We start from the raw sequence: 14,852 nt of genomic DNA, 5'->3' as shown, positions 1-14,852 counted from the left end.
GGCAAACACAGCACACGTCCCCGCTGGGCATCGGCATGGGGCGACTGAGGTCTTGGAGCAGCATGGGAGAGCTGATGAGAAGAACCCCTGCGCTTGCAAGAGAAGGTTGCTCCCATTCAGAAAACTGCGATAAAAACAAAGCCAACCCAAAACACTCCAAATGATTTCCTGTTTCCTGAGAAGTCCAGATGGAGGCGGCTGCCTGAATCCTCAATCGGCCGGAGGACCCTTTTGGTTTCCAGGGGACGCAGTGGGGATGCTCAGGGCTGGGGGACGCTGGGGGTCCCAGCACAGGAGGCAGCAGCTGGCGTGGTCGCAGGCTCCAGCAGAAAACCCTTACTACTTCTATCCTAACCCTGCTCCCAAAGCCAGCTGGAAACATAAAGCACTGCAAAGTATTTTGGCTTGGAGAAACTGGAACCTGCTCTAGTCAAAACTCAGTCACCTCTGACGACTGCTTTCATTTTATATTATTTACCACATGGCAACAGTGAAGAGTAGACCATTAAAGCTTGCAGGGAGACTCTCTGATGCTGTTTTTCTCCTATGTTTTCTCATGTTTGCAGAACAGCAGAATAAGCCATTCTTTCTGCAAGAGACTTGGTTGCAGTGCAGCACTGTGCCTGTTTGCCCAGAGCCTGGGCTCAGTGCTCCAAAGCTTCACTGCTGAATTAAAGAAGCAGTGGTGCACACCCAGTCCGATGGACCCTGGCCCTGCCTACTCTGGCTTAACCTGCAACCCAAAGTGGTTTCATTGCCACTGATCCCAAAGGGAGTGACAGAGGTGTGGGTTCAGGTGGCAGCAGGGGGCAGGGCAGGATCTGAAGCAAAGCACCAAGAGCAGCAGCTCTGTGAGCCCAGCCAGCCCTGCTCCAGTCAAAGCAGGGTGGGAGAAGCCTCCAAACCACAGGATTGCGCACTGCTATTTTGAAACGTCAAAACCACCAGCATCTCACCCAAGCAAGCCTGGCAGGAGGTGGAAACTGAGCTACTGGAAGAGCTCAGCAGACCAGATCCATCTACGAACTGGTCCAACTATCAACATCATCCAAACCAGGTCTCACCCAGCGTGGCCAAGGAGGGCACAGATGGCATTTCCTCAGGATGCAGCTCCCAACTTCCAGCACTGATCCTGGCTCCCAGTGCTTGCCTTCCCCAGATCAGCCGTGGGACTGGGATCCCTGGGGCTAAGCCCACATACAAATGCCTTCTCTTCAGCAAGATTCTTTCTTTTCTAACAACTCTACCAAGAGCTGATTTGACATAAGGTACAAAAGCCTCAGGCTGGTTCTGCTGCTGACATTCTCCCGCTGTGAAGCCTTGCTGTTTGAAGCCAAGCAGTGAGCAGCGCACAGACAAACCACGGGTGCATGATGGGGAGGAGAACCTGCCCTTGGTCTGAGAGATGTCCCAGCATTGGGTTTGGGCATGGGGCTGGTCTGCAGCACGGATGCCAGTAAGAGATGTTCAGCTTGGGTGCAGTGTATCATAGAATGGCTGGGTTGGAAGTGACTTTAAAGCCCATCCATTTCCCACCCTCTGCCCCAGACATAGTTGCCACCCACTAGATGAGGCTGCCCAGGGCCCCATCCAACCTGCCTTGAATGTCTCTGGTTTCCTTTTGTATGCACAGAGACCATCTTCATTTGTGTTCTGCTCTGAAGCAATATGACCTCCCCTGTGCACTACCAGGACTTTGAGCACTGCTTTGGTGCTCTGACTTATGGGAATCGCCAAGGAAACCCTACCAGCTCTTGGTAACTGCAGGAAAAGCACAGCAAGGAGCTTTCTGCTGACATCTATTGATAAAATGGAAGGAAACCCAGACAGAATGAGATTATCCACAGTCCTCAGCCCAGCACAACTGCATTTACATCACAAGCTGCCTGCCTACAGTGTTCCAGGCAGATGCTGAATTTCTGTATTTTGACTGTGGGTCTGAAGGACAGGAGACCAACCTGTGACGACCTGTTTGAAGAATATCACCAGATTCCAGCTTCGCATAACCTGGGAGAAGGACTTGGTTGAAAACCAGGTTAGAAAGGAAACTCCTGTCCATGGAGCAAGTGATGACAACAGTTAAGTCGCCAATATAACAGCTGCACAGATGCCTGAGGTACCAGCATCGCAGCGAGGCTAGGTGAGGATCCAGATCCTTGGCTCTGGTCTTCACAATGGCCATGGCCACAAAGAGACCCTGAAGCATGAAGGAACCATGCCTAGAATGAAATCTCATCCCTTGCCTTGCAAGAGGACAGACGCTTTTTCATGGGAAGAAAATTGCTGCATCAGAAATTTCTTCACTGACATGCATGGGGCTGACTCAGCCACATCTCAGAAGAAGTCACCAGCTCGAAGATGTTTTCCAGCTCATTTAGGAAGTGAAATTACCTGGGGATTCCCCAGTAGGAGCATCCAGCTCCTTGCACTGTAGAGCAGTAGATAAGTGGAAAAGCAAGGTAACAGCCACTCCCAACAGCAGGGAAGAACACTTGGATAAACCATCTGGTTTGAACAAAGGACTGAACAAAGCAAGTTTGCCTGGCTGCATGCTTTACCATGCTTTGAAAACCAAAGGCCATCCTACCAACAATACAAGCTCTGGAGACACTAGGAAGGGGAAAAAAAAAAAAAAAAACCATTGATTGCTTAGCAACAGAACTGGTTTAAGAGGAATCATTCTGGTTGCCTGGTAAATAAGGTCAGATTGCTTTGTTCAGAAAGGCTTACAGTTATCCTGCATGTCATACCCAAAGCAAAAATCGGCATTATCTACCTCCATGAGGTCGGTGCTTCTTCCTCTGGAAAGATGGGCCCTCCTGTTTGATATATAAACAAACACTCACTCAATTTCAAGGAGAGCTAAAGGCAACAAGCCAGGAGCACTCAGCACTTCTGAAATGTTGAATCAAGGGGTATCAAAACTGTCAGCCCAGTCAGGAGACATTTCCAAATAGCAGCCGCTGAAGTAATGAATCTGGCTCAGAAGATTGTCTCTAAGATATGATAGTACACAGATCCCGTGTCAAACAGAATCCTCCCTTCCAGAAGTGCATTATGAAGAATTCCACATCCTGACAGCAGGGAAGTTGAGGCATGGGCTTACCCAGCAGGGAGTGGCACGGCCAGGACCTGACTCCAGACCTGCAGCCCCAGCCCCCTGCTTTCTACACAGGGACAGCTTTACGACACTACTGTACTCATAAGCAGAGATCTCCTTAGATCCCCCAGCTTATGACAGACAGAAGTTTAACATTTACATCCTCCTGACACATCACGACTCACCTTTTTATCCAGTTTCCTGCCAGCCATACTCAGAGTAATCACCCTGTTGTCCGAGAGCTCTTGGGCAGCTATCTGAAAGACAAGGGGAAGCTGTGTTCATTTTTCGCATGAAAAGGCAGTGAACACTGACCCAAAACACAGAGGACAATCCTGCAATGTGAGGATGCACATCTTTGAGTTGTGCAACTCCTACAAAAAGTCATTCTCAAGTTTCTGAAGATCTAACATACACAGTATCTCACTATTGAAGAGTTAAACTAATTTTGCCTTTGGCAATCAATGAATGCTTTGGACAAGTGCTGTGCTGTTCCCTTTCCTGGGCTCCTGGCACTCTGGTATTGGGAATTTCCTCTGCCTCCCCCTCTCCTTCCTCATTGAGTGGCAGGAAAAACTTGATAAGGGAAAGGAACTTGGACACCTTATTGCTCTCAACAACTCCCAGAGAAGAGGTTGTGGTGAGGTGGGGGCTGGCGGCCTCTTCTCCCAGCTAACAGCGATAAGACAGAGAGTAATGGCCTCAAGTTGCACCAGGGCAGATTCAGGCTGGATATTAGGAAAAACCTCTTCTCAGAAAGAGCAGTGAGGCACTGGCACAGCTGCCCAGGGAGGTGGGGGAGTCACCGTGCCTGGAGGTGGTCAAGAACCACAGAATGCGGCACTGAGGGATGCGGTCAGTGGGCAATATTGGTAGCAGGCAGACAGCTGGACTAGATGATCCTAGAGGTCTTTTCCAACCTTAACGATTCTATGAATTCCCTGGGAAGGTCAGCACTGAGAAGGGAGCTGTGAAATGGAGCCAAAATCAGATCCAACATCACAGCCGTTCCCTCAGCCTTGGAACAATCGATGCCTATCAGGCCTAGCTTCCCAGAGTCACACAGCCACCAGCAAAGGATCCACCAGAGCTGGTCCCACACGGCCATTTCTGTGCATGGGCATGTCCAGGTGTCCCTGCTGTGGTATGAGACGTGGTGACACTGCCAAGGACCAAGTCAAGAGCAAGCAGGAGCCACAGAAAGCATTGTCACCACGGTGTGCCACTTCATCATCCACGTCCCAGCCCTCAGGGCAATCCCAGTGGCACTGCTGCGTGGAGTGGGGCCGTGTTCACACACCATCACCCATCAGTATGGCCCAAGGATGAAGACCACTGCAGCTCCTGAAGGCTGCAGCAGGCACAAGCGCAGCCCAGATTACTTCAGTTTCAATGATGTTTCTCACACACACACTCCAAAATGGCTTTGACTGCCGAAGACCAGTGGGCTGGTTTTGTCTGGAACACCGTCTAATGAGTCTCCTGGTATTTTAAGGAAGGGAATGTTTATAACAAAAAAACAAGCAAAAAAAAAAAAAAAACTACGTTTATTCACTTCTGTTAGCAGCCACTTTCTGAATCACTTGCATTTCTTCTCCAGGCTGTGTCCTACCCTAGCATCTGCTCTCCACCTCCCATCTCCCATCCTTCCCTTTCCCCTCACTGACACGCTGCCTTTCCCTGGACAGCAGGGGCTTGGGTTGTCCTTTACTGGACCTGCAGCCTAATTGCTAGGCCTTTCAACAAAATGAAGGGGACAATTTCCTGCAGAATGAGCCATCAGGGGGTTATTCACACTGAGGGATGCAGGGGAGCATGCAGAGATGGTGAGGCAGCCACAGCCTTTGGATCTACCCAGGCACAGCCTCTGCAGTGAGGACACCTCTCCTCACAGCGCTCTCTTCCCTACCTACCCCAAAAGTTTGGATTTATTTAAGGACATTGCTTTCAAATAGGCAGATTGCTCCCTATGTGGTTTAACAAAACCACAGCATCACTCTTCTCCTCCACCCAGCCCTTGGTGGACACGCACGGTAGTCAAAGTGGAATGAGGAACAGGAGCTGCAGGGAAACAAGTTACCTCTGCAGCTCACAGCAGACCCTGCTTGGAGTCCCTGCAATCTGGGGCTCTTCAGAGGCTAAGGTAGAGCTGGGCCTCACATACAAACCATGGTGACATCTCCTCACGGAAACTAACATCCCCACTGCTTTGTAAAGACCTCAGGATTCACTCCTACAGTGATATGCTTTGGGATTTTCCACACCTTTTAAACCTCAAGACTCTCACTCAATCCCAGTACTCCAGCCAAGGCACTTCTGTTGCACTCACCCCTATGACACTTGAATGTTGCAGTTAAGAAAATGGAGACCTGGATGAAGCTGAAGGAACTGTGGGTGAGGAAGGCAGAGCGTGGGTGAGGAAGGCAGGGATTGGCTCCCAGCCCCACATTTTGTGAGCACAAAGACTGTCTTGGTTGATGCAGGCAGCACTAACCATGGGGCACAAGCTCCAGCAAGGTGCCAGGCTGTGAGGACACAATGCTGCCAGCACACAAAGCAAAGAAGCAGACATCCCAGCCCCCTTGGTTTTGATGATCCATTAGTGACAGATCAGAAGCTTCCCCTTTTAAAGTCGGAAACCTTTGAACTTGACTGGAAACTTTTCACCTGCTCCAGCTCTTCCCACTCAAGGGGCAAGTATGGGGCTGCAAGAGCCCACTCCTGGGGAAGGCACACGGCATCAGGTGCCACTGCAGGCTTTAATGCATCTTTTCCTTTTGCCTTTAAAGATTAACTGCAGCAATTAAGAGAGAGAAGCTAACAGCATCTTCCCAGTCTCTAGAGCAACAGCGATGGGAGACGCTCTTGCAGAAGGCAGGTCTTGGTCTTTTTAACTGTTTTTAGACCTGTCTGGTGCTTTTAGACCTGCCTGCGCTTTAACTCCTTGCTGGCCTTTTCTTCCACACTTCTGCTGCCATGCTGCAACTCTAACAAAAACAGGAATGCAAAAGTGAACGAAAAGGATGGGAGATGTGGCATGGGGGAAACGAGCCTAAATTTAGCCTCTGCTTTAAAAAAAAAAATAAAAAAAAATCACTAAATAGATCCACAGCGGGAACGCCACTGCCCGAAGGGGTCTGCAGCAGGAGCAGAGGCTGTTGCTATGAGACCTGTTGCTACGGCAGAACTCCCATCCTCTTCCTACAAACAAAACCACTGACTGTCAGCAAAGGAATCGGCCTTTTTACCTCCGGCTGCTCCGGGGAGGTCTGACCAGGCATGATGTACTAGATAACAAACAGCAGCATAGATTTACTTTGTACTTCTCCAGATTTAGCATTTCTTATTTTAGCGCTCACAGACCAAAGCACAGGCTGAACTCACCAGACAGGGACTGGGCAATATACTGTCATCCAAAGAGACCAAAGGTGGGCAGGAAAACAGGAGGCAAGGGAATAAAGGGACATCAGCCCCAGCTCTGCTGGTGTTCTGCATCACCTGCAGTTTATCATCTGCATTCACACACTCCGTGAGTAAGGTAAATGAGTTACTGTACCGTTATCATCCCTTTCCCAGCTGGCTTGCCATTCCCCAGAAGGAGAGTTCTTGTTATTTTCTTGCTGGAGACAATCTAGGGAAAAAAAATAAAAGAAAAAAAGAAAATAAAGTCATGTGATCAAAAGCAGACTCATAAGCAACTGATCATTGCTCACGTTAGTTAATTCACATTCAGTACTCACAGCAGTAAAAGAAAGATGCCACATTCAGGGATGGCCACGATGCTGTCAGTGCCACCAGTGCCACCCAAGAGCCCTGGGAGCTTTCCCCACGGCTTGCAGAGCCCACACGACGACCTGCTGGAATCAGCTGTGCTCTTCTCCCATACCTACCAGCAAGCCCTTTGAAATCTATGGGCTACAGCTTAAAAGCGCAGCCCCATCCATCCTTCTGTCTCCACCCTTGGGACCTATGTCACTCAGCTAGAAAATTATAATAATTAGAAGGAAACCATAATGAAATGGCTTAGCTTCTTGCTCTTGCTATCCAGCTGCACCTGGACTCCTCCTATTGCTCTCCAGAAATGCTTTTTTTTCCTCTCTTTTGGCAGTTCTGAGGCAAAACCCCTTCCCACTGAGACTCCCACAGTAGGGTTGGGATCTTCAATCCAGCCATGCCCTGCAGCTTTGGCTCCAAAACACCTTGGAATCACCAAATAACAGGGCTAGATGTTTGTGCCTTGCTGTGGCATGAGATTTCTTCACAACCTGACAGGCAGCAACCGCGGACACCCTGCAGCCTGCAATTTGATCCCTTGGAAGGTTTCACTTGGCCACAGGGGTCATTACAGGCTTCCGAGTGATCCAACCATCCTTTTAAATCTCGCCACAGAGCTAATTAGCAGCAATAAAACAATCCAGCTAATCTGACAGGGCTCTGATGGCAACGCAGAACTGGAAAGTCAGGCGCTGGGCATGCAGTTCGGCAGAGGCAGGTTGCTGCTGCCCCAGCCTACTCTCCTTTCTCTTCCAACAGCTGCTCATGCCTCAAAACAACCGGGCAGGCTTATGAAAACATCTCAGCAGACAAAAAGCAGACCTCTGAAAACCAACAGCAGCACGGCTGAGCCCACAAGTCCTCTCCATCTCACCCCTCCAGGTCCGGAAACAGCTGGGCTCCTCCAGGGCTTTTACATGGAATCGTTAAGGTAGGAAAAGACCTCTCAGATCCCCAAGTCCAACCCCAACTCATCCCACTGAGCCCACTGACCATGTCCCTCAGTGCCACGTCCCCATGATTCTGGAACACCTCCAGGAACGGTGACACTCCCACCTTCCTGGGCAGCTGTGTCAGTGCCTCACCACTCTAAGAAGAACTTTTCCCCAGTATCCAACCATGCAGGAGGTGACTCTTCCACACTCCTCCGCGGTGCATACAGAGGATGCTCCTCTCCAGCATGAGGCTGCAGAGCCATCATGAGGCTTCAGCTCTGTTTCCTCATGTCCACAAACTCTCTTTTCACAGTGTTCACCAAGACTGTGCCCTTCACAACGAGCACTGCTGAACTGTGCCATGCCAGAGGTGGCTGCAGCCAGCAACAGGAGAATGAAAGCTGAATGGTTTGGCCTCAATCATTGAGCAACAGCCTGGGCTGTTTCCTGGGCTGTCTCTTAATTTCTGCAGGATGAAAATTAGGTCATTACAGAGCTCTTCTGAAAACACAGACATTAAACCTCAAACTCTGTAAATGCCAGTGCTCTTCTGACAAGTTCTTGACTTGGCAACAGCAAGGTTACTCAGCTCCCTTTGGCATATGCAGCACCAGATAGCATGCAATAAAGTGACCACATTCACCAGCCTCCTTGGACACCTTGGGCCGGCTGTCCATACCAACCCACCTACTACAGTGCCTGCTTCCCCCAGCCCCTCCGCTCATGCCAGGTACCACAGCAGTCCTGGGCAGCTGGAGGCTGAAAAAGAATGGAAAAATCTCCCTCATTTCTCGCCTCTGAGTCAGAGCATGCTCAGAAGACAAAGAAGTTTGGAGAATTTAGCTGCCAAATTCTAACAGGGTCTGGGCTCGTGAATGCAAAGGCCTTCCAAAGGCTTATAAATCACATCTGTCTCAAAAGCTTTTCCATAGGAAGAGCAGAAGACACATTCCTGCACCAACATGCTACAGTAGGAGGCATGATTTACTACCCAACAGAAAGGTTATTGTGCATGTGTTTTTTGAATGCTTTGCTCTCAAACAGAGAGCAGAAAGACATCATTCTTACTACAAAAGTTTTGCAAAAAAAAAAAAGAGAGACAAGTAGACAGCAATGCATCCAAATTTTAAACACCTGGAAGTTTCCCAAGTCCAAATCCAAGCTGGTCATCATGGCTATTACTATAACCCTTACTGACAAACAGGTACCTCCAACAGCTTCCAGGGCAAGCATGCAAGACAAATGGGTGCAACACCCTCATGCACTTCCACAGGGATTTGGCCTCTCTGCAGGCAACAGCAGAAGCCCACCCTACCACCAGCTCTGACTTGGGCAAGTAACAACCCAACACGAAACACTTCAACCCAAAGAGATGAAGTGTGACAAGCACTCAAAGTATTTTTTGCCAGGAATGACCCAACAAACTTTACAGCAGGTAAGAGAAGTAGCTCTGCCCCTTTCAACTTCCCTGAGGCTGATGTGATTTGGGGTCCCTGCTGGGACAGGACATCAGAGACTCACCGTGCCCAGCGTGCAGGAGAATTCGCCAAGGAAGTCATGCTCGTACAGCTGCGTGCTCGACTTGTCCTGGTCAAACAGGGCAAACTTGAGCTTCTGCACTTCTTCAAAGTGGTAGTCAACAACGAACTTCTTGGAGAAGGCTGGGTTGAGGTTGTTCACAGCTGTCTCTGTCCTGTCGAGCTGCAAAGACAAAAAATGGGCGATTAGACATCTGTATCTTGCATCTTTGTCACTGCAATGCCTGTTCCCTGACTGCAGCTGGAGCTCTGACATCTAGAAGCCCTGCGGTGGCCAGCAGAGCATGAGAGCAACGAGCATGCAGCAGACACATCCTTAAATGCAGCCTTACCACTCAGTGTATGCCAGGTGGGATGCATCTAATGGAGAAACACTTTATGCAGAGAGCTGCGTCCCTGAGGACAAGGTGCCAGGGCTTGGGGTGGACTCAAAGCTTACTGAAACCACAGCCTCTGCATTTGCTTCTGACACTTGCCCTCCAGGACACAGAATACCCCTCGAGCCAACGCTCTCATAGCTGCTTCTCTGGTCCTCTCCCAGCCAGCCTCACACCTGCAATGCTTTCAAAGTCAACCAAAGCTACTTCTTTCAGGCCACACAGCTAACAGCAAGGACAAGTGGAAAAACAAACCGTCACAACTCAGAAGAGCAATCCTTTAGGCGTTTCCTTCCAGACCTCATAATAAAACATTCATGTGCTTTCTTCTTTCTTGGCTTTCCGTGGAAAAAATGTTAAATCACCAAATCACTGTGGTCCATTTTTCATGGGTTTCACCAAGCACTAGCAGAAGCAAGAGGCTGGAAGGATGCACAAGGCAGGACTTCAATGGACTCGGATATCCAAAATAGCTCTGGAATTCCCTCATATTGTATGTTCCTTCATACAAACAGGATGGGGATTACATTGAGCCCAGCACAGGAGAGAGGTAAGGTGGGTCCAGATGGGAATCTCCCAGCTCGGAGGCAGGTCTTCCAGCAGCCTAGAGCTTGCCCAGCTGGAGACACAACTCATCCCAGCTCCGGCTGTTGCTGGATGTTGAACACATCCAGCTTTGCCCCAGCCTCATTTCATTGATGAGATGGCCACGACACGCACAGACTCGAGGCTCCAAACTGCAAAGATAGTGTGAAAACCCTAACCCTTCTGTCGCTGCTGCTATAAAACCTGGAGCTTGGATACTCCCATGTGAAGGAAAGAGAGCTGCCCTCAGCTCGTGTTTTTTTGGAGAGCTGGAGCTGGCAGGATAAGGCTCTTACCAGTATGTTCTGCACTTCTCTGGTGTTTCAGCAGTGGCAGGGGTTGCAATAGCAGTCCTGGCTCGGACGCACTGCAAGTCTGAGGCATGTAATTAACCATCAGATACATGGACTTCGTGTCCACAAGCACCTGCTGCCACGGGAAACACTTGGCACTGCTCTCCAAGAGGACTTTCCAGAACGAGATAACCAGGATGCAGCACCCTGCAGAGAAGGCAGCAGGGGAAGGCTGATGGATGGTTACAGTGCACTCCTCCAAAGCCTCCAAAACCCTCCTGCACCAGCACGGTGGCAGCCACAACCATCCCAGTGTTGGCCATGACCAGACCGTGGGCTCCCTAAGCCCTGGGAGCAGCAAAGGGCCAGCATCCTGCCCTGAAACGAAGAAGGGGAGCCAGCACTCACAGATCTTAGCAAGACACAATCCAGATCCCAGGGCAGACTCATCTGCAGCAAACAGCTCCTGTGCTGGCAACACGGACTGCAGGACAGATGGATGTCTGCCAGAGGAGCAGAGCCAGAAATAAATACATCACAGCAGGAAATAAAAAAAAAAAGAAAACATACAATCTCATAGTCCCAATGAAATTCACTCGGCATACAAGAGATAACTCGGAGGGACTAAGTGGAAATGTGGTAAGTTTGCTACATATACCACCATAGCATTTTTAAAGGTGGTCACTTAGTCTGTTTTAATTGCCAGAAGACTGAAATAAACGCTGTACTCCTGAAATAGCCACCTGCCACACCCTCTGGGGAGATGGGAATCGAGTAAACCAACACGAGCGGGCTGTGCACCAGCAGGGCCAACGCAGATCCTACCCTCTCTGCCACCACCTGTACTGCAGGACCCAAATGCCTGCTCAGAGAGATGCTCCTGATGGACCAGGAGCGGCGGCCATCAGTGAGCTCTACCTTATCTGAACAGCACCACACACACACAAATCCCCTTTCAAGCCTAGCTGATGAGACTATGCAGGCAACCGGAATGGATTTTAGCTCCTTTCATGTACCCTGAGCTAATGGGAAGCCTGGGAACAAGTCAAAGCAGGGTGAAAAGCGAACTCACGTCACCTCCTTTGGGGTAACTGCTGGTTGAGAAGGGGCAGCAGGCTGCCTATGCTCCCTCCTGCCCCGCTGCTATCCAAAATGCCTCCACGGCAAGGCTGGAGACAAGTTTGGGATGCTATAGGACAAACGTGGCACTGCAGGTGGGGCCTCACAACAGCGGAGTAGATGGGAGAATGCCCTCCCTCGACCTGCTGGTCACACTTCTCGTGATGAAGCCCAGTTTATGGTTAGCTCCCTGGGCTGCAAGCACACACTGATGGCTTGTATCCTGATCTTCACCCACCAGCATCCCCAAGACGTTCTCTGCAGGGCTACTCCTGACCCATTCAGCACTCAGTCTGCACTGATACTGGGGATAGCCCTGACCCAGGTGCAGGACCTTGCACTTGGCCTTGCTGAAGCTGATCGACATGTCCCAAATTCACCCTTGCACAGTGAGGGAGCTTCCTTCAACACGCACACAGCCATGTGTTTCATCACCTGCATACTGCCAGCGTGAAGCACAACAAAACCACAAGCCTCTGCTGCTTGCTACACATGTATTTCACTCATCATTTTGGTGCAGCTCTTTACCTTCCACCTTGCTGGTGACCGTTCTGTATGAGGGCTTTTCACACCAGGAAATAAATATGCCATTGGCTCCTGCCTCCCCTGAGCACTCACCCAACTGCGTGCCCTGCAAAATGCAAAGCTGGCTCTGCATCCCAGCAGCAGAAAAGCACAAGGGTTTTGAAGAGGCAACCAGGGTAACTAAAGATTTGTCTTCAGAGAAGCACAAACCTGGGGAAGTTTCTCCACTGGCAACCCTTGTGTTAAATGAATGCAGCCAGAGTCCTCCAGTTTCTGATGGGAGGTTTGCTGGATACCTTCAGTCTTGTCCATCACCTGGGAGATGCTCTTCCAAGGGGCAAGGAACTTGGGATGGACACCATTCAGGGGCAGAGATGCCTCACAGCCCGAGGTCAACAGCTGGTGGCCTCCAAACCTCTCTGAAATGAGCAGTGTGGGGGACGAGGACTGTCCAGGCTCAGGAGGGGTGACTCAGAGTGGCACAAAAGCGAGGGCACAGCTGAGTCACAGGCCAGGTCCATCCCGGCTCCTACAACATAATGTCATCAGGCAGAACACTGACATATTACCCATCTTTATGTCACTTCTGGGCCTGTGCTTTTTGTCTTTCTCTCTACCACCCCCTCCAAGGCTGATTCATGAACGTTTTTATTTTATTTTATTTTTTTAATTCCTCTTAAGCTCAGCGAGACAAAATAATTGTATTTGGGAACAAATGTGACAGCTGGAAGAACCAGCCCCACCACCCAGGCACAGACGCTGGCACCACCGTGCTACCACAACACAGGGACACAGGAAGGCTTGGGTGCTGCCTACGTCCACAGCACACTCCACATGTCTGCAGCTTGGGTCCGTGCTGAAAGCACGGCAGCAGAGCATGGAGCAATCTGCTGTTGGAGGCCAGCTTCCAGCATCTATTTTGCCAATTAGAAAGCTAAAAATAGCAGAAGGGGAGAAAAGCAAAACTTGCATCATAAAAAATGCTTTGCAATCAAAACTGCTGGACCGAGACGTTACTGACAGCAAAAGAGGAATTCCTGAAAAGCACAATCAGGTCAAAGAGATGACACCTATCAAGACTGGAAAGCTCATCGGTCTCATCCAGGCTGCTGCTGCTGAGCGAAGTTAATTGCAGAACGTGGCAAAAATGAGGTCTGCCCCTACGCCCTGCCCCTGACAGCGACATCAGCTGCGGGACACCTGAGCTGATGCCCATTGATTCACCATTTCCCGGCCAAGTGCTCAGCCTGCCCCATCAATCCAAGCATCAGAAAAATGAGATCACCTAATTTCCTGGGAACTGAGGTGATTTAATGCCCCTCAGCTGCTCATTTTGCGCTGAGCTGACCAGCGCTGCGTCTGCCTATCACACCCCAAGGCACTAGTTATCTGCTCCCTCCTGGACAAACTGAAGAGCCCTTACGCTATCTAACTCCAATTGCACTTACAAGATGAAATCCGCATGTTTTTCCGCAGGCATTTTAGCTCAGTCTTTCCTTCAGCAGCCAAAAAGGTATTTTCTAGGCACAGAGCAAAATGTTCTCACACAGACAAGTTTGAATTCAAGACACTCATTCCAGAGACAGCACTCTGCCCAGCAAGGACTGCTGCAGAAGGAAACACCAACTATAGTTTCTGCATGTGATGTGCTGAACAGTCAATAAAGCACCATGAAAACCACCCCTAGGAGTTCCTGGTCTGCTTCACACACACCTCATTCCAAAACCAGTCTAAGAGTAGAGGAGGACCCAGGCACTTCTAACAAGCAGCCCTGGTCTGCCGTGCTCCACACAACTGACTTCCCAGACCTTCATCCAGAACAGTCCTCCCCCTTAGAAAGCAACTTTTCAAGTGAAACCCAAGGAACAGCTCTACAAGAGACATGGAATCCAAGAAACAGCTTCTCTCTGCTCACTCCAAAACACATCCTGGTCCAAGCAGGACATCACTATGTCTAACTGTCCCATGGGATCAGCATTGCAGACACCCAGGCCTAAAGTGCTCCCAGCTAACTGCACACTGAGAAGTGACTGGGACCAGTTCACACATGGCAAGATCACTTCAGGCCCACCACGTGCCTTGTCTGGATTATTCTGAGCTCTGCAGTTAAGCCTAGCCTGCTGTCATTAAACCAGTCTGCACAAAACAACAAGGAATGATTGACAAACAAGGTGCCCGTGCAGCCTTGGGATGGTGGAGAAGTTTCCACCTCTGCCAAAGGAGGTCAGTTCAATGGAGGAACGAGGATGAGCCTTGTAGAGGAGACTCCTCCAAAAGTACAACTTCATTACTGCCTCCTCCTGGAGCACATCTCTCCAAGCTTCATGTGGAGGTGATGAAGTGCCTTTCATAGTATCATAAAGGTTGGAAAAAACTTGTAAGATCATCTAGTCCAACCCCAGCCCACCCCCACCGTGCCCACTGACCATGTCTCTCAGTGCCACATCCTCACAGTTCTTGACCACCTCCAAGCACAGTGACTCCCCCACCTCCCTGGGCAGCTGTGCCAGTGCCTCACTGCTCTTTCCAAGAAGTTTTTCCTAATATCCTACCTGAACCTCCCTGGTACAACTTGAGGCCATCACTCTTGTCCTATTGCTGTTACC

General features: G+C 50.0%; 1 protein-coding gene and 1 long non-coding RNA gene across 2 annotated transcripts in view; one reads left to right on the top strand and one right to left on the bottom strand.

Moving 5' to 3' along the window:
• CPNE2 (copine 2) overlaps positions 1–14,852 on the bottom strand; it is a 36,940-nt gene that overhangs the window by 17,838 nt on the left and 4,250 nt on the right. The window contains exons 3-5 of the mRNA XM_021408037.1: positions 9,331–9,510; positions 6,657–6,731; positions 3,286–3,357 (exon numbers count right to left, since the gene is read on the bottom strand). Coding sequence (XP_021263712.1) covers positions 3,286–3,357; positions 6,657–6,731; positions 9,331–9,510 — 327 coding nt within the window. The remainder of the gene's footprint in view (positions 1–3,285; positions 3,358–6,656; positions 6,732–9,330; positions 9,511–14,852) is intronic.
• On the top strand, positions 5,435–9,324 carry LOC110404133. The gene is made up of 3 exons (XR_002442063.1): positions 5,435–6,638; positions 7,634–7,805; positions 8,123–9,324. It is a non-coding gene; the product is annotated as an uncharacterized LOC110404133 (long non-coding RNA).

Source organism: Numida meleagris, chromosome 10 (genome assembly GCF_002078875.1).
Source record: "Numida meleagris isolate 19003 breed g44 Domestic line chromosome 10, NumMel1.0, whole genome shotgun sequence".
Taxonomy (NCBI): domain Eukaryota; kingdom Metazoa; phylum Chordata; class Aves; order Galliformes; family Numididae; genus Numida; species Numida meleagris.
Note: the sequence above shows the minus strand (reverse complement) of the source record. Positions and strands in the feature narration are given on the sequence as shown.